The 21,172-nt window shown below is 39.9% G+C and overlaps 1 protein-coding gene across 6 annotated transcripts in view; it reads right to left on the minus strand.

The window, feature by feature from the left end:
• Window positions 1–21,172, minus strand: part of TTC28 (tetratricopeptide repeat domain 28) — a 741,686-nt gene that overhangs the window by 178,784 nt on the left and 541,730 nt on the right. For all 6 annotated transcript variants that reach the window (XM_054543701.2, XM_063723011.1, XM_024239653.3 and 3 more), the window contains one exon: window positions 12,379–12,886. In XM_054543701.2, the coding sequence (XP_054399676.2) occupies window positions 12,379–12,886 (508 nt within the window). The remainder of the gene's footprint in view (window positions 1–12,378; window positions 12,887–21,172) is intronic.

Raw genomic sequence — 21,172 nt, forward strand, 5'->3', positions numbered from 1 at the left:
CCATTGCAGATGGAAAGATTTAGGGACAGGCAGGTGTGGGAGGTGCCAGTGCCAGGTGTGGGTTCAGGAGCCAATGACTAACACCATTGCAAGGCTCCCAGGTTCAGGCAGCACTGCTCACAGAACATGGCCAAAGAACAGCTGAAGGTAGGGTGAGCACCAAAGTGGCAGTACCCCCAGGAAGTAGTGCCCACCTAGGTCTAGGAAAACAAAACTGTGTTCAGAAATAAATATTCTCCAAAGTGATCACTCAAATATTCCTTTCTGAAGTCCTAACGGAAGTGTTATCAATGCTCAGAACTGGGCTGCCTAATGGGAAAAGTCCCCATGGGGGTTTTTGACTCATAAACCTATTCAGTCTCATATGTTCATAATCATTTGTGTAAAGAAGAAAAAACCTCCAAGCACTAACTAGAAAGATAGAGCTGTTGTGTTTTCCTCCTGATCACCTTATCTTTTTTATTCAGTTCTTGAAGACTCAGCTATTAAAAGAAATTAAGTAATTCATCAAGCCCATTTCAATTACCTGCTGCTGATAACATCAGATTACAATTAGCATCTACAAATGAACCAAGTGCCAACTGCCAAGCTGAAACATAAGCTAATTTACTGCTAGACTCTGCCTGCTGGAGACACAACTCTGGGACCTGGCAGCAAGCATCTACTTCATTATTCCAGCAACAGTTTTGCAGCCTCTCTTGCAACAGTCCAAAGTGCAGCTCTGACCAAAATTTACTGCCCCATCTTCCTCTGCTCACATGTTTACAGATGCACCGTATCTGTAAGCAAATCACAGCTCCTTTTAAATAGCAATGTCTAGACAACCTGGGTGACAAATCTTGACCTAAAGGAGAGAATAAATATTATTAATATGTATTAGGCACTGATAGGTGTGGGGCACAGCACAGGATGTGCATGTCATAACCTTAATGAGGGTGTGAATCATTTTCTGCGAGGCCTCTGGTGCTTGGTCAGAAAAATCTCCTGCTTTGGTTGATGCTCTCCATTTCTCTTTTCTCCTTTTACATGGGGATAGGACATTCTTGTTCCTTTCTTTTAGAGGTCTAGAAAAATCTGTTTCAGGGCCTGTGACATCTCAATTTTTTACAGTTATATTTTCCCTTTTCATGGCCCTTAATAGGAACTGCTTTAGATGAAAAGCTGAGGTGTGCAGTTTGGCTTCCTATATCAAGGGCATTATTAGACTTTGACAATTTGTGTAGTCTTGTCTATGCCTCTCAAGTAGAAGAACTAACTGGTCAATAAATGTGTGGGGCTCTGAGGGGGCCCGCAGGCTGTAGCAAAAGACAACATGAAGATCTGAATTTGGATCCTGCCTCTGCTGCTTATAAACTGTATGAATTTGGGCCAGTACCTTTACTTTTATGCCTACCACATAGCTTTGTAGTGAGAATTACATGAAATAATGTTTGCAAAGTGCCTAGCTCAGTACAAGTAATCAATAGACAATAGCTTCTCTAGGAAAAGAGGAGAAAGGGCCGCTCCCTCTTGGTGGTGCATATACTTCTCTAGGAATGCTTGCTGTCTTCTCCCTGGGCATGAACAGGGACCACTGCCTCAGGGTGGCCCATAACTCTTCTAGTGGTGCTTCCTCTTTTTCATCTTCTTGTGGATGGAAGAAGGGAGAAGGAGCGTCTTTGGCCTTTAGCCCTAGCCCAGGTAATCCTAGCATGGCTCCCACTCAGATCCACAATGGGGATGTTCTCTTGTGGAAAGATCTGTGGACATGGAATCCAAGAACTGAAGTCTTATCCTGGCTCTCCCTCATACTCTATAATCTCAGGTGAGTCACAAATCTCTGAATCGTCATCACTAAAATAGAATAATAATGGTTTACCTCCCAGGGCTACTGCGAGAACAAATAAGTACTATAAAACACGAATATCATGGATACACTTCTATGTGAGGTCTCACAGACCTTTTGACATATTAAGAGGTTATTTAGAATATGACCCCATATATCATTCTGAGAATCTCCAAAGGAAAACATCTGGTTAGTGTACTGACTACCTACAATTAGAAACATTTTACCTATAAAGCTAGGCCTCTTTCCATAGAAAGATTCCATAAAATATCATCGGGTTTCCACAGATTTCCATAGCAAGAAAATCCAATGTATAACAATTAAAATGTAAAAAACATTAAAGAGAGTTATTGCTATATTATAGAAAAATTTTTCTCCTACAAAAGTAATTTTTTTAATTTTTATTTATTTAGGATACTAGGTTTTGTGTGTGTTCACAGTAATGATTTCATTCATAAACTCTATTTAGGAATAAAATATAGCTAAGGTACGATATGTATGTGTATTATATAGATAATATGTAACATTATTCCACCTGACCTTGGGAATCCAGAATTTTCTGATTCAGATTACCAGATTTTAATGTTCAAATATGATTTTATAAAAGTAATTTCGGTAATATTTCTTAAACCTTTGACTTAGAACAGCTGAGAGTCACCATTTCTGGTGACTATCATTTTGCTGCACTGTAAATAAGAGGAATAATACATAACTACCACAATTGCTACCAAACTTTTACTCCAACACATGACTCCCAGGATGGTTTGAAAATAGGAGAAAAACAGGCTAAGCATCATTTTATGAGATCTTAATGAGCTTTTTATGCTTTGGGTATCCAGAAACTCAAGGAATTAAAAAAAAAAAACAAAAAACTTGGTTTGTTTTTTTTTTTAAACTTACTTGGACCTTGATTTTTCTCATATATAAAATCAATTAGTATTCTCAACCTCATAGGTTTTGAGAAGAATTAAATATGAAAATGAATATAAACATGTGACACTAAGTAGGTTTCAATAATTACTTGTTGAATGAAAAACCATAAGCTCTATGGGGGTAGGAGATATTAATATGTCGATTTTATTCATTAAAAGATAGCACAGTATCTACCACATAACTAATGTTCAACAAATATTTGTTGATCAAAAGAATGAATGAACAGGTGAACAAATGAACTAACACTAGTCTTGTTTCCCTTTTCTTCCCAAATAAGTTACTTTCTAGATATAAAATGTTTTTCTGACTAAAAAGAGACAGTTGTTTTTAAACTGATTGTTTTCCATAGATGAATTATTAGGTATCTGACCTCAGGCCTTGGTGGGAAGCACCTTCTACCTCTCGTATTTCATCCAATACTAGAGGCGATCAGGCCTGAAACTGATGTGTGTGGGAAGTGACTCCTGAAATGTACTCACCTTTGTATCTATTGCAGGTGTATACTAAGTCACCTTCATCAGAGAGAGAAAGAGAGAGGAGAAATTGAGTCATGATTCTCATTGTCTCCCTACTAACTTTCCTAATTGCAGTTCATCCTAAAGCGAGATGAGAGGTAATTCTGCCTGGTTTCCCAGTAAATAAGATTCATGGTTTTCAGTGTGAGAGGACTTTAACTGAGCCTTCAGTCTAGTAACCTACTCTGCAGCACATCTGAGGTTTGACTCCAAACTGCCTAAATTAGAATGAGAAAGAAGGCCACCAAAAACCAGAGGCTATAGAATCATTGTTATGCAACTACAGTTGTTTTGAATATAAAAGAAAAGATGGCCGGTTTTTTTTCCTTTTCCCTTTTTTTTTTTTTTTTTTTTTTTTTTTTGAGACAGTCTCGCTCTGTTGCCCAGGCTGGAGTGCAGTGGTGCGATCTCCGCTCACTGCAAGCTCTGCCTCCCGGGTTCACCCATTCTCCTGCCTCAGCCTCCGAGTAGCTGGGACTACAGGCGCACACCGCCACGCCACGCTAATTTTTTTTTTTTTGTATTTTTAGTAGAGACAGGGTTTCACCGTGTTAGCCAGGATGGTCTCGACCTCCTGACCTTGTGATCCGCCCGCCTCGGCCTCCCAAAATGCTGGGATTACAGGCGTGAGCCACTGCGCCCGGAAGATGGCCATTTTCTAAGCCAAAATTTATATTAACATTATTTTCACAAGAAGGACAGGCATAGAAAATAGCTAGGCTACACTTTATTGTTCATAAGAAATCTAAAGACTTTAAATCATTTTTAATTATTTTATTATAAAACAAATAAAAGGTGAATAACAAATATTAGTACATGCTGACCACCAAAGAACAAAGACTTCCTGTCATCTCTATCTTCTTTCTTTTTCTCCATCTCCACAAGTTCTACCCACTTCACCTTTACATGTGCACAGGAAGCTTCTATTGTCCAAAAACCTTCTTAGTGACTTAAATCTCATTTTCCTTGGCTTCTTTGATATAAATGTTACATTATCTACATCGTGGAAGTTCTCTTCTCCCTGAGCTCTCCCTGGATTCCCCCGACCCTCTGTGAGCCTGATTCAGTCTCCCTGGCTGGCTTTCCTATGTATCTCATAGATGTTATTAGGATGATGTTATCTTAACATTTGTTTCCAGTTCCATTTGCTTACATTTCACTAAGTGAAAGAAATACATACCAGGAGTATACAGAATCAAACAAATCATGTGCTTTCCCTAACTAGTTGCCCCTCTTAGCTTTTCTATTTCTTTCCAAAGGCATGACCATCTTCCAATTATCCCAATCACCGTGGCACAACATCGTGATATAAGCTTTAACTCATTCAATCTAACCATACAAATATTTTTGTGTAAGGAGTTACACTCATTGATATGGAAACCACAGAGTAGAACACAGTTCATAGTTCCAATGAACTTCAATTCAGCAGAGGTAACTATACAAGTATACAACTACCTATAATTTATGTTCAAATATAAATAGAATAAGAAGAGAATTTTAAAAGTGTTATTAGGGCTCAGACTAAAGAAGTTATATTGTTACTAAGAGAAGCTTCAAGTAGTGAATGGTATTTGGGATAATCCTAAAAAGATGGGTGAAGTTTAGACAAGCAAGACAGGAACACAGGAATTATATGTGGAAGAAAGCTTAAGGAAATGTATCGAAGCAGGAAAACATGGCCAATGTGGTGAGATTAGTGAAAATGGAACACCTCAGTTTTAGGTAAAGGGTATATACAAAGAAGTAGTGGAATTTAAAAATGGAAAATCAGACATGTCTGTAATCACAACAGCCTTCATTTAGGGTGAGGACTCTAACTATAATGTGGCATACAATATGTGGCAATGAATGACTTGAGTACAGCTTTAGGAAGATCAATCTAATACTGATGTGTGGGATGGAAGAGACATAGGAAGAAGGGAATGGTGATAAGGAAAACTCAACTAGTATGTTGATGCAACAGACTGGGCAGCTAGGATGGGGCAATAATAAAAAAATAATCTTCATGAGAAAATTTATTTGGCAACTGTTAGGTTGGGAGTCAACTGAAAAACAAGAAAATAAATCAAATGATGACTTCAAAGTTCTAAGTCAGGATGGTATGGCAGGCTGAATAATGACATCCCCTGCAATGTGTCTATGTCCTAATCTCCAGATCCTGTGAATGTTACCTTACATGGCAAAAGGGACTTTCCAAGTTAAGAATCTTGAGAAAGGGAAATTATCCTAGACCATCCAGGTGGGCCTGATGTAATCACAAAAGTCTTTATTGGAGAAACGGAAGTCAGGGTCAGAAGAGAAGGTGACGTGATGACAAAAGCAGAGACTGGAGTGATGTATCCTGAAGGAGGAAGATGGCAGCTGACAGGGGCAAAGAAATATATTCTCTTCTGGACTCTGAAAAAGGAACTAGCACTGCGAAGCTGATTTTAGACTCGTGACCTCCAGAGCTGTAAGAGAATAAATTTGTGTTGTTTTAAACTACTAAGTTTATGGTAATTGGTTATACAGGAATAAGAAACTAAGGCAGATGGCAAGAGGAGTGGGGCTGTCAAGGGAATTAAGAAAGCTAGGAGTTAACCTAGAAAAAAGGATGTTTCACACGTGGGCTCACTAACTTTAACAGATCAACCTCAAAACGGAATATCTACTAGGCAGTTGGAAATGTGAAAGTGATGCTCGGGCAGGAAAGAAGTCAGAGCTGGTAAATATAGAGTTGGAAACACTGTGTACTGGAGCAGTTGTCAAAGGCTGGGGGTACAAAACCTGTGGGATGCAGCAAAAGCAGTATTAAATTTATAGCTATAAGTGCCTACCTCAAAAAGGAAGAAAAACTTCAAATAAACAATCTAATGATGCATCTTAAAGGACTAGAAAGCAAGAGCAAATCAAACCTAAAATTAGTAGAGGAAAAAAAATAAAGATCAGAGCAGAAATAAAATTAATTTGAAATTAAGAAAATACCAAAGATAAATGAAATAAAAGTTGGTTGTGTGAAAAGTTAAACAAAATTGACAAACCTTTAGCCATACTAAGAAAAAAAGAGGGAAGATACAAATTAATAAAATCAGAAATGAAAAATGAGACATTGCAACTGATACTGCAGAAATCCAAAGGACCATTAGTGGCTACTATGAGCAACTATATGCCAATTAAGTTGGAAAATCTAGATGAAATGGACAAATTCCTAGACACATACAACCTGCCAAGTTGAACCATGAAGAAATCCAAAACCTGAACAGACTGACCACAAGTAATGAGATTAATGCTGTAATAAAGTTTCCCAATAAAGAAAAGCCCAGGACCCGATGGCTTCATTGATGAATTCTAACAAACATTTAAAGAGGAACTAATACCAATCCTACTCAAACTGTTCCAAGAAACAGAGAAAAGAATACTTCCAAATTCATTCTATGAGGCCAGTATTACCCTGATACGAAAACCAAAGACACATCAAACAACAAGCCGATATCCCTGATGAATATTTATACCAAAATCCTCAACAAAATACTAGCAAACCAAATTCAACAATATATTAGAAAGATTATTCATCATGATCTAGTGGGATTTATCATAGAGATGCAAGGATGGTTCAATAAATACAAATCAATCAATGTGATACATCATATCAACAGAATGAAGGCCATTTCAATTGATGCTGAAAAAGCATTTGATAAAGTTCAACATCTCTTCATAAAAACGCTCAAAAAAATGGGATATAGAAGGAATATACCTCAACACAATAAAAGCCATATACAAGAGATCCACAGCTAGTATCATACTTAAATGGGGAAAATGTGAAAGCTTTTCCTCTAGTATCTGGAACACGACAAGGATGCCCACTTTCACCACTGTTATTCAACATAGTACTGGAGGTCCTAGCTACAGCAGTCAGACAAGAGAAAGAAATTTAGGACTTCCAAACTAAAATGGAAGAAATAAAATCATCCTTGTTTGCAGATGACATGATATTACACTTGGAAAAATCTAAAGACTCCATACAAAAAAAACCACTAGAACTGATAAAGTCCACAAAGTTGCAGGATACAAAATCAACATACAAAAATCGGCAGCATTTCTATATGCCAACAGTTAATAATCTAAAAAAGAAATAAGAAAGTAATCTCATTTACAATAGCCATACATAAAATTAAATGCCTAGGAATTAACCAAAGAAGTGAAATACCTCTATAATGAAAACTATAAAACACCCATGAAAGAAACTGAGGAGGACACCAAAAACTGGAAAAAATGTTCCACATTCATGGATTGGAAGAATCAATATTTTTAAAATGTCCATACTACCCAAAGCAATCTATAGATTCAATGCAATCCATATCAAAACACCAATGACATTCTTCAAGGAAATAGAAAAAACAATCCCAAAATTTACACGAAACCACAAAAGACCCAGAATAGCCAAAGCTATCCTAAGGAAAAATAAGAAAACTGGAAGAATCACATTACCTGATTTCAAATTATACTACAAAGCTATAGTAACCAAAGCAGCATGTAATGGTATAAAAACAGACACATAGACCAATGGAACAGAATAGAGAACCCAGAAACAAATCCACACACCAACAGTGAACTCATTTTTGACAAAGGTGCCAAGAACATACACTGAGAAAAAACAGTCTCTTCAATAAATGGTGCTGGGAAAACTGGATATCCATATGCAGAAGAATGAAACTAGACACTTATCTCTTGTCGTATCTAAAAATCACATCAAAATTGATTGAAGACTTTAAATCTATGACCTCAAACTATGAAAGTACTATAAGAAAATATTGGAGAAAATCTCCAGGATATTGGTCTGGGCAAAAATTTCTTGAGCAATACCCCATGAGCACAGGCAACAAAAGCAAAAATGGACAAGTGGGATCATATCAAGTTAAAAAGTTTTTGAACAGCAAAGGATACCGTCAACAAAGTGAAGAGACAACCCACAGAATGGGAGAAAATATTTGCGAACTACCCATATGACAAGGGATTAATAACCAGAATATATAAGGCACTCAAACAACTCTAGAGGAAAAAAATCTAATAATCTGATTTAAAAATGGGCAAAAGATTTGAATAGACATTTCTCAAAAGAAGACACATAAAAGGCAAACAGGCATAAGATCTGATCACTACAGAAATGCAAACCAAAACTACAATGAGATATAATCTCACTCCAGATAAAGTGGCTTATATCCAAAGGACAGGCAATAACAAATGCTGGCAAGGATGTGGAGAAAAGGGAACCCTAGCACACTGCTGGTGGGAATGTAAATTAGTAAACCACTATGGAGAACAGTTTGGAGGTTAATTAAAAAAAACTAAAAATAGAGTTACCGGCCGGGCGTGGTGGCTCATGCCTGTAATCCCAGCACTCTGGGAGGCCGAGGCAGGCAGATCACAAGGTCAGGAGTTCGATACCAGCCTGGCCAATATGGTGAAACCCCATCTCTACTAAAGAATACAAAAATTAGCTGGGCGTGGTGGCGTGAGCCTGTAGTCCCAGCTACCCGGGAGGCTAAGGCAGGAAAATCGCTTGAACCCAGGAAGCAGAGGTTGCAGTGAGCTGAGATCACGCCACTGTATTCCAGCCTGGGTGACAAAGTGAGACTCTGTCTCGAAAAAAAAAAAAAAAAAAAATAGAGCTACCATATGATTCAGCAATCCCACTGCTGGGTATATACCCACAAGAAAGGAAATCAGTATGTCGAAGAGATATCTGTACTTCTATTTTTTGCAGCATTGTTCACAATAGCTAAGCTTTGGAAGCAATGTAAGTGTCCATCAACAGATGAACAGATAAAAGAAAATGTGGTACATATACACAATGGAGTACTATTCAGCCATAGAAAAAGAATGAGATCCTGTCATTTACAGCAATATCAATGGTCATTATTTCAAGTGAAATAAGCCAAGCACAGTCAGACAAACATTGCATGTTCTCACTTATTTGTGGGATCTAAAAATCAAAACAGTTGAAGTCATGGACATAAATAACAGAAGGATGGTTACCAGAGGCTGGGAAGGGTAGTGGGGGCACTGCAGGGAGAGGTGAGAATGGCTAATGGGTATCAAAAGATAGAAAGGATGAAGAAGACCTATTATTTGATAGCACAACAGGATAACTATAGTCAATGGAAATTTAATTGTACATTTGAAAATAACTAAAAAAGTGTAATTGGATTGTTTGTAACACAAAGAATAAATGCCTGTGGGATGGATACCCCATTCTCCATGATATGATTATTTCACATTGCATGCCTGTATCAAAATATCTCATGTACCCCACAAATATATATACCTACTATGTACCCACAGAAATTTTTTTAAAAAGGTTGAGGGTAAAAATGATAAAAGGACATATACAAAGAAATAACAGAAAAGAATCAAGAAACAAAATATGACAATTCTCACATTTAACAAGTGGCAATACAATGGAAAGGAGCCATTAAAATAATGTAGGATATCTGAATAACGAGATAGAGGGAAGCCTAGGAGAGGAGGCAGAGTAAAAAAGGCAGCTTCAGAAAAGTATGTATGTTACAATCCAAGATTTGAAAAGGGAACACAATCTATACATGCATGTATATATTTATATATATGATTGCACTGACATGTGTTTATGAATATAGTAAAAAGGTCTGAAAAGATTATAACCAAATTATTAACAGTAGTTGACTCTGAGGAGTGGGACAAGGGAAGATATTAATGTGAGGAGGTGAGCCTCCTTTTTCTATTTTATACATTTTTATATGGTAAGAATTTTTTACAAAACTAAGTGCCACTTTTGTAACTTTTAAAAATTGTTTATTTTTTGAAGGGAGCATGAAAAGCCAATGCAGAAGATACAGAAGGAGCAGCCAGGAAGAAAATCAGGACAGTGGTGTTTCACAGAAACCTAGAGAGAAGAGAATTTCACAGAAAAATTAGCAAAGCATGTCAACTACTGATACTGATTAGGGAAATTTAGAAATGTCAAAAATCTTTCAACTCAGCCATGAGGAAATCACTGCTGATTTTCTGTCAGGGAAAAACCCCGAATATTTTTATATTAAACACTTCGTGAGTCAAAGAGAAATCACAAATCAACTCAGAAGATTTTAAAAACTCAATAAAAGTGAACATAATACATAAAAAATTATGGGATGCAGGTCAAGCAGTGTTTAGAGAAAATTTTGTATCTGTAAATGCTTGTAATATAAAAAACAAAGAATCACCAAGTGCAGTGGCTCATGCCTGTCATCCCAACACTCTGGAGGCCAAGGTGGGAGGATCGTTTGAGGCCAGGAGTTCGAGACTAGCCTGAGGAACATAACAAGGCCTCATTGCAACAACAAAACAACAAATGAAAATTAGCTGGGCATGGTGGCTGATGCCCATCATGGGCAGGTTGCTTGAGCCCAAGAGTTTCAGACCAGCTTGGGCAACATAGTGAGACCATGACTCTACAAAGAAAGAAAGAAATTAGCTGGTCAAGGTGGCATGCACTGCACCTATGGTTCTAGCTATGTGGGAGGCTGAGGTGGGAGGATCACTTTTGCCCAGGAGTTTGAGGCTGTAGTGAGCCATGATTGCGCCACTGTACTCCAGCCAAGGTAACAGATGGAGACCCTGTCTCAAGAAACAAAGAAAAGGAAGAAAAGGAAGGAAAGGAGAGGAGAGGAGGGGAAAAGAGGAAAGGAAAGAGGAAAGGAAAAAGATAGGACAGGACATGACAGGACAGGACAGGACAGGAAGGACAGGACAGGAAAGGAAAGGAAAGGAAAGGAAAGGAGGAAGGAAGGGAGGAATGGAGGAAAGGAGGGAGGGAAGGAGGGAAGGAGGGAGGGAAGGGAAGGAAGAAAGTTAAGAAGTAAGGAAGAAAGAGGAAGGAAGGAAGGAAGGGAGGAGAGGACGAAGGGAAGGAAGGAGGGAGGGAGGGAGGGAGGGAAGGAGGGAGGGAAGGTGGCTAAGTTTTACATTCTGCTGCTACTCATATCTGATAAGCATAACAATAAGGTCACCTTCTCTTTGTCCTCTCCCCATCCTGAATCCCTATGGGCAAAGAACAAATCATGTGGTTCCAGGCACAGGGATAAGTTTAGCTCATACTTCCAAACACACCTTCCATTCATTATGTACCCACATCTGTTTGAATACAGGGATAAGATAATATCTTCTAAAACATTGCCAGTTACCAATTACTTGTCTCTTATCGCTACATATAAATTCCCCCAAATTATAAATGTTTTAATTGTAACCAAGTACTATCAAAACAGTGAATGTAAATTATCATCTTTAAATAGATCTTTCACAAAAATAATTTTGCATTTACATTAAAACTATCAATATTATTTTTTGAATACACATAATTTTGAGGAAAAAATGCATTTCCTGTGGGGTTAATTCACCAAGTAAAGAAATCCCTGTAAGCAAAAATCCTTTCATGTTCTCATCTATTGATGACTGCTTAGCAGCTTCTCTTTCATTCAAACCAAACATAGCCTATATCATCATTTCATGCCTCTTCTCTCTAATTAGATAAATCTGGTTGCTCTTCTCTCTCTACACATTAAAAGGTTGGGATGTTTTGTTTTTCCAGTATCTCAGAATTCTAATCCTTACAGCACTATGATGACAGGAAGAATTGTGTGATTTAGAGAAGGCAGGCTCCAAGGAAATATATCTAAAGAAAGAGGCCAGGCACAGTGGCTTATGCCTGTAATTGTAGCACTTTGGAAGGCCAAGGTGGGACGATCGTTTGAGCCCAGGAGTTCGAGACCAGCCTGGGCAACATAAGAAGACGCCTGTCTCTACAAAAAAATTTAAAAAATAGCCAGGTGTAGTGGCGTGTGCCTGTCGTCCCAGCTACTCGGGAGGCTGAGGTGGGAAGATCACTGCAGTGAGGTGTGGTTGTGCCACACCATCCTTGGCCTGTGTACTCCACCCTCAGTGACAGACGAAGACCCTGTCTCAAAAAGAAAAGGAAAAGAAAAGAGCACACATAATAAGGATATTCTTTTAAATATAAACACACAGATTCCTATAAAAGATAGTGATCTACTCCAGCTATTTCGAGCTCATGACTTTGACCTGGGCTCTTACAGGCAACCCTGTTCTTACCCAGATTGGAGGATGCTCGCCCCTCTGCAGCCCGGTCCTTGAGATCCTCAGCAATGCCCAGCTGCTGCTCATGGTATTGTTTAGCTCTCTCCAAATCCTGCATGCACCTGGCAGCATGGCCTAGTCCAGCATAGGCCCGCATCTCAATAGCCTTTTCCATCAACTCCTGTGCCAGCTCCAGGACGTAGTTATGGTAAGACATGGCCTTGTCAAAGTTCCTCCGGTAGTGATAGGCACTGCCCAGGTTGCTATAGGCCCGGGCCTCTTCTCGCTTGTTCCCCAGGTCCTTGGCTATCTTCAGATGCTGCTCATGGCACTGCACAGCATTCTCAAAGTCACCCATGGCAATATACACAGCTCCCATGTTGCCAAGTTCTCGGGCTTCAGAAAGTTCATCTTTGGATTGCTTGGCAAGAAGAACACACTGTTTGTGACTGGCCAGTGCATTGGGGTAGTCTCCAATGGCTGTGTACACGTGGCCCAGACTGCTCAAGGCTGATGAAGCTGCCTGGAGAGAAAAGGATAAAGTGGAGAAATGAAAACACATCGGAATGGTTTTGGTATGTTTTGGCAGATAAAATTTTACAGGTTGCAAGATGGCTGAATAGGAACAGCTCTAGTCTACAGCTCCCAGAATGAGCGACACAGAAGACAGGTGATTTCTGCATTTCCAACTGAGGTACCGGGTTCATCTCACTAGGGAGTGCCGGACAGTGGGTGCAGCGCACCGTGCATGAGCTGAAGCAGGGCGAGGCATCGCCTCACCCGGGAAGCACAAGGGGTCAGGGAATTCCCTTTCCTAGTCAAAGAAAGGGGTGACAGATGGCACCTGGAAGATCGGGTCACTCCCACCCTAATACTGCGCTTTTCCAATGGGCTTAACAAACGGCACACCAGGAGATTATATCCCGCACCTAGCTTGGAGGGTCCTATGCACACGGAGCCTTGCTCATTGCTAGCACAGCAGTCTGAGATCAAACTGAAAGGCAGAAGTGAGGCTGGGGAAGGGGTGCCCATCATTGCCAAGGCTTGAGTACGTAAATAAAGCAGCCGGGAAGCTCAAACTGGGTGGAGCCCACCACAGCTCAAGGAGGCCTGCCTGCCTCTGTAAGCTCCACCTCTGGGGGCAGGGCACAGACAAACAAAAGGCAGCAGTAACCTCTGCAGACTTAAATGTCCCCGTCTGACAGCTTTGAAGAGAGTAGTGGTTCTCCGAGCACACAGCCTGAGATCTGAGAACAGGCAGACTGCCTCCTCAAATGGGTCCCTGACCCCCGAATAGCCTAACTGGGAGGCACCTCCCCGTAGGGGCGGACTGACACCTCACACGGGCGGGTACTCCTCTGAGACAACACTTCCAGAGGAACGATCAGGCAGCAGCATTTGCGGTTCACCAATATCCGCTGTTCTGCAGCCACCGCTGCTGATACCCCAGCAAACAGGGTCTGGAGTGGACCTCCAGCAAACTCCAACAGACCGGCAGATGAGGGTCCTGCCTGTTACAAGGAAAACTAACAAACAGAAAGGACATCCACACCAAAAACCCATCTGTACGTCACCATCATCAAAGACCAAAGGTAGATAAAACCACAAAGATGGGGAAAAAACAGAGCAGAAAAACCAGAAACTCTAAAAATCACAGTGCCTCTCCTCTTCCAAAGGAACGCAGCATCAGCAACAGAACAAAGCTGGACGGAGAATGACTTTGACAAGTTGAGAGAAGAAGGCTTCAGAAGATCAAACTACTCCGAACTGAAGGAGGAAGTTTGAACCAATGGCAAAGAAGTTAAAAACCTTGAAAAAAATTAGATGAATGGCTAACTAGAATAACCAATGCTGAGAAGTCCTTAAAGGACCTGATGGAGCTGAAAACCACGGCACAAGAACTACGTGACAAATACACAAGCCTCAGTAGCCGATGCAATCAACTGGAAGAAAGGGTAGCAGTGATGGAAGACGAAATGAATGAAATGAAGTGAGAAGAGAAGTTTAGAGAAAAAAGAATAAAAAGAAATGAACAAAGCCTCCAAGAAATATGGGACTATGTGAAAAGACCAAATCTATGTCTGATTGCTGTACCTGAAAGTGACGGGGAGAATGGAACCAAGTTGGAAAACACTCGGCAGGGTATTATCCAGGAGAACTTCCCCAATCTAGCAAGGCAGGCCAACATTCAAATTCAGGAAAGACAGAGAACACCACAAAGATACTCCTCGAGAAGAGCAACGCCAAGACACATAATTGTCAGATTCTCCAAAGTAGAAATGAAGGAAAGAATGTTAAGGGCAGCCAGAGAGAAAGGTCGGGTTACCCACAAAGGGAAGCCCATCAGACTAACAGCTGATCTCTCGGCAGAAACTCTACAAGCCAGAAGAGAGTGGGGGCCAATATTCAACATTCTTAAAGAAAAGAATTTTCAACCCAGAATTTCATATCCAGCCAAACTAAGCTTCATAAGGGAAGGAGAAATAAAATCCTTTACAGACTTACAGACAAGCAAATGCTGAGAGATTTTGTCACCACCAGGCCTTCCCTAAAAGAGCTCCTGAAGGAAGCACTAAATATGGAAAGAAACAACCGGTACCAGCCACTGCAAAAACATGCCAAATTGCAAAGACCACCAAGGCTAGGAAGAAATTGCATCAACTAACGAGCAAAATAACCAGCTAACATCATAATGACAGGATCAAATTCACACATAACAATAATAACCTTCAATGTAAATGGGCTAAATGCTCCAATTAAAAGACACAGACTGGCAAACTGGATAAAGAGTCAAGACCCATCAGTGTGCTGTATTCAGGAGATCCATCTCACGCGCAGACACACACATAGGCTCAAAATAAAGGCATGGAGGAAGATCTACCAAGCAAATGGAAAACAAAAAAAGGCAGGGGTTGCAATCCTAGACTCAGATAAAACAGACTTTAAAGCAACAAAGATCAAAAGACACAAAGAAGGCCATTACATAATGGTAAAGGGATCAATTCAACAAGAAGAGCTAACTATCCTAAATATATATGCACCCAATAAAGGAGCACCCAGATTCATAAAGCAAGTCCTTAGTGGCCTACAAAGAGACTTTGACTCCCACTCAATAATAATGGGAGACTTTAAACCCTACTATCAACATTAGACAGATCAACGAGACAGAAAGTTAACAAGGATATGCAGGAACTGAACTCAACTCTGCATGAAACGGAACTAATAGACATCTACAGAATTCTCCACCCCAAATCAACAGAATATACATTCTTTTCGTCACCACACCTATTCCAAAATTGACCACACGGTTGGAAGTAAAGCACTCCTCAGCAAATGTAAAAGAACAGAAATTATAACAAACCATCTCTCAGACCACAGTGCAATAAAACTAGAATTGAGGATTAAGAAACTCACTCGAAACCACTCAACTACATGGAAACTAAACAACCTGCTCCTGAATGACTACTGGGTACATAACGAAATGAAGGCAGAAATAAAGATGTTCTTTGAAGCCAACGAGAACAAAGACACAACATACCAGAATCTCTGGGACATTCAAAGCAGTGTGAAGAGGGAAATTTATAGCACTAAATGCCCACAAGAGAAAGCAGGAAAGATCTAAAATTGATACCCTAACATCACAATTAAAAGAACTAGAGAAGCAAGAGCAAACACATTCAAAAGCTAGCAGAAGGCAAGAAATAACTAAGATCAGAGCAGAACTGAAGGAGATAGACACACAAAAAACCCTTCAAAAAAATCAAGGAATCCAGGAGCTGGTTTTTTCAAAAGATGAACAAAATTGATAGACTGCTAGCAAGACTAATAAAGAAGAAAAGAGAGAAGAATCAAATAGACGCAATAAAAAATGACACAGGGGATATCACCACCGATTCCACAGAAATACAAACTACCATCAGAGAATACTATAAACACCTCTACGCAAATAAACTAGAAAATCTAGAAGAAATGGATAAATTCCTCAACACATACACCTTCCCAAGACTAAACCAGGAAGAAGTTCAATCTCTGAATAGACCAATAACAGGCTCTGAAATTGAGGCAATAATTAATAGCTTACCAACCAAAAAAAGTCCAGGACCAGATGGATTCACAGCCAAATTCTACCAGAGGTACAAGGAGGAGCTGGTACCATTACTTCTGAAACTATTCCAATCAACAGAAAAAGAAGGAATCCTCCCTAACCCATTTTATGCGGCCAGCATCATCCTGATACCAAAGCCTGGCAGAGAAACAACAAAAAAAGAGAATTTTAGACCAATATCCTTGATGAACATTGATGCAAAAATCCTCAATAAAATACTGACAAACCGAATCCAGCAACACATCAAAAAGCTTATCCACCATGATCAAGTGGGCTTCATCCCTGGGATGCAAGGCTGGTTCAACATACACAAATCAATAAATGTAATCCAGCATATAAACAGAACCAAAAACAAAAACCACATGATTATCTCAATAGATGCAGAAAAGGCCTTCGACAAAATTCAACAACCCTTCATGCTAAAAACTCTCAATAAATTAGGTATTGATGGGACGTATCTCAAAATAATAAGAGCTATTTATGACAAACCCACAGCCAATATCATACTGAATGGGCAACAACTGGAAGCATTCCCTTTGAAAACTGGCACAAGACAGGGATGCCCTCTCTCACCACTCCTATTCAACATAGTGTTGGAAGTTCTGGCCAGGGAAATCAGGCAGGAGAAGGAAATAAAGGGCATTCGATTAGGAAAAGAGGAAGTCAAATTGTCCGTTTGCAGATGACATGATTGTATATCTAGAAAACCCCATCGTCTCAGCCCAAAATCTCCTTAAGCTGATAAGCAACTTCAGCAAAGTCTCAGGATACAAAATCTATGTGCAAAAATCACAAGCATTCTTACACACCAATAACAGACAGAGAACCAAATCATGAGTGAACTCCCATTCACAATTGCTTCCAAGAGAATAAAATACCTAGGAATCCAACTTACAAGGGATGTGAACAACCTCTTCAAGGAGAACTACAAACCACTGCTCAACAAAATAAAAGAGGATAAAAACAAATGGAAGAACATTCCATGCTCATGGATAGGAACAATCAATATCATGAAAATGGCCATACTGCCCAAGGTAATTTACGGATTCAAGGCCATCCCCATCAAGCTACCAAAGACTCTTCGCAGAAGTGGAAAAAACTACTTTAAAGTTCATATGGAACCAAAACAGAGCCCGCATTGCCAAGTCAATCCTAAGCCAAAAGAACAAAGCTGGAGGCATCAAGCTACCTGACTTCAAACTATACTACAAGGCTACAGTAACCAAAACAGCATGGTACTGGTACCAAAACAGAGATATAGACCAATGGAACAGAACAGAGCCCTCAGAAATAACGCCACATATCTACAACCATCTGATCTTTGACAAACCTGACAAAAACAGGAAATGGGGAAAGGATTCCCTATTTAATAAATGGTGCTGGGAAAACTGGCTAGCCATATGTACAAAGCTGAAACTGGATCCCCTCCTTACACCTTGGACAAAAATTGATTCAAGATGGATTAAAGACTTAAATGTTAGACCTAAAACCATAAAAACCCTAGAAGAAAACCTAGGTAATACCATTCAGGACATAGGTATGGGCAAGGACTTCATGACTAAAACACCAAAAGCAATGGCAACAAAAGCCAAAATTGACAAATGGTATCTAATTAAACTAAAGAGCTTCTGCACAGGAAAAGAAAGTACCATCAGAGTGAACAGGCAACCTACAGAATGGGAGAAAATTTTTGCGACCTACTCATCTGACAAAGGGCTAATATCCAGAATCTACAATGAACTCCAACAAATTTACAAGAAAAAAACAAACAACCCCATCAAAAAGTGGGCAAAGGATATGAACAGACACTTCTCAAAAGAAGACATTTATGCAGCCAAAAAACACATGAAGAAATGCTCATCATCACTGGCCATCAAAGAAATGCAAAACAAGACCAAAATGATATACCATTGCACACCAGTTAGAATGGCGATCATTAAAAAGTCAAGAAACAACAGGTGCTGGAGAGGATGTGGAGAAATAGGAACACTTTTACACTGTTGGTGGGGCTGTAAACTAGTTCAACTATTGTGGAAGTCGGTGTGGTGATTCCTCAGGGATCTAGAACCAGAAGTACCATTTTACCCAGCCATCCCATTACTGGGTATATACCCAAAGGATTATAAATCATGCTGCTATAAAGACACATGCACACGTATGTTTATTAGGGCACTATTCACAATAGCAAAGACTTGGAACCAACCCAAATATCCAACAATCACAGACTGGATTAAGAAAATGTGGCACATATACCCCATGGAATACTATGCAGCCATAAAAAAGGATGAGTTCATGTCCTTTGTAGAGACATGGATGAAGCTGTAAACCATCATTCACAGCAAACTATCGCAAGGACAAAAAACCAAACACCGTATGTTCTCACTCATAGGTGGGAATTGAACAATGAGAACACATCGACCCAGGAAGTGGCACATCACGCACCAGGGACTGTTGTGGGGTGGGGGGAGGGGGGAGGGATAGCATTAGGAGATATACCTAATGCTAAATGACGAGTTAATGGGTGCAGCACACCAACATGGCACATGTATATATATGTTACAAACCTGCACATTGTGCACATGTACCCTAAAACTTAACGTATAATAATAATAAAATAAAATAAAGAATCTGATTAAATTTGGGAATTTTAAAATAAAAACAGGAAGCACATCGTACTCTTAAAAAAAAAAATTTTACAGGTTGCTTGTAATTATCCAATCCAATTGCTAATGGTACTTCTATCAGTTTTCCACAGACCTACGCAGAATTGATAAAGAACACATCCAAACAGCAAGTTCCTAATAAAAAACAATCGTACTTTAATCAGTAACTTTCTATACCTCATCTCCTAGAAACAAGTTGTATTACATATAGCCTTCATTTTAAAGACTTGTTGACATTTCTAACATTAATTATGATATTACATCTCTATTAATACCTATTAACCTCTGTCATATAAGAAAATTGAAATTGGGCCGGGCGTGGTGGCTCATGCCTGTAATCCCAGCACTTTGGGAGGCTGAGGCAGGCAGATCACGAGGTCAGGAGGTCGAGACCATCCTGGCTAACACGGTGAAACCCTGTCTCTATTAAAAATACAAAAAAAATTAGCTGGGCATGGTTGCGGGCACCTGTAGTCCCAGCTACTCGGGAGGCTGAGGCAGGAGAATGGCGTGAACCCAGGAGGCAGAGCTTGCAGTGAGCCAAGATCGCGCCACTGCACTCCTGCCTGGGTGACAGAGCGAGACTCCGTCTCAAAAAAAAAAAAAAGAAAAAAAGAAAATCGAAATTAATTACTACATATAACAGACCACAGGAAATTCACAGGAGAAATCCATGCTTGGCTTTTTGCACCCCTGGGAATATCTCTCTTCTTGTCTTCTTCCATGGTAAATGGATATCTTAATGGTAAGAGAGATGTTTACCATGATGACTGATGATTTTGTGACCGAAGGCTCACTGGAGAGGGTCCTGCTCTCTTATCTTTGTTCCTTCAATGTAACTTCATCAGTGTTGGTTACTCTGGAGGGCTTAGATTTGGATGAGTCTCAGAGGAAAAAAAATGGGTGGGTTACAACCTGTACTGCACTCTGAGTGGGGTGGTCTCCATTAAGCCTCACCACCCCTTCTCAGGCTCACGCTGGCTCTTCAAGCATTTCTTTTCCTGCCTAGAAGCGCTTCTAACCCCAGCCACTCTGTGCGGAGAGATGCCATCTTCCTAGTCCTCTCACATTGCTTGCCACTCATTCTTTTTTTTTTTTTTTCTTCTTATTTTGGCCAAGGAAAAGCATGCAAACCCTTTTTGTCTTAAAGGTTTTAATGAAACCTCTAGAAAAGGTAGCCATGTGGCTGCCTTTCTTCATGATGCTCCCTCTTAGTAAGTGAGCCTGTGATCCTGCCAGAACAAAGGGTATACTCTGTTACACACAGAAAAGTAATTTTTCTAAGGGCCTCCTGGCTAGGGAATAACAATGAGGGGATGCTGTCCCTCCTGGAGTAAGGGCATTTCTTTACGAAATGTGTTCTATGTCTGTGCACTTCCAAATACTTTTATTAATATTTTACAGATATGAGTGATTTTCTACCCTATTTTCTTTGCCTGTGAAATAGCAGTTCTTGATCAAAATGACTGAGGAAACTTTTTTTAATGGTGCTTGCAAATGGTATATTCGCAAAAAAAAAGCCCCATATTGTTTTAAGTTGCTTTTATCATTTCACAGATGTTCTAACAAAAAGACTTAGAAAACAGAGAGGAAATAAATACTTAGAAATTTACTTTTCTGTTTCTTTTTTTCTGAGTGGTAGAGAGCAGAAACAATTCCACGCAAGTCACAATGCTGCAGCAGTGTGCTTCTGGCAGAAGCAGCAATGAAGTCAACAAAGAGCATGTCACTTGGATGTGTACTGGCCTCAGGTTCCTACTTTGTGAGCCTCTTTGGGGCTGAGGTTAGGACTTCAGGTCAGCACATTGTACAAGGAACTTTCTACTGCTTCCACCTCCACCCATATCCTATCCCCCAAATCTTTTCTTCCTCCTTTGCTTCAGGCCTAGAGACTCAGCCTCTTTCCTCTACTTCAGTAGTTGGCCCTCCCCACCTTATTCTTTGTGGGTTCTTCTCCACCACCTGGCTAGGGAGGACACAACCCACTCCCACCCAGAAATCTTTGTTAGCCTCAAAGCGAAACATGCAGGCTCTTTGACTA

Source organism: Pongo abelii, chromosome 23, assembly GCF_028885655.2.
Source record: "Pongo abelii isolate AG06213 chromosome 23, NHGRI_mPonAbe1-v2.0_pri, whole genome shotgun sequence".
In the NCBI taxonomy this organism is placed as follows: Eukaryota; Metazoa; Chordata; class Mammalia; order Primates; family Hominidae; genus Pongo; species Pongo abelii.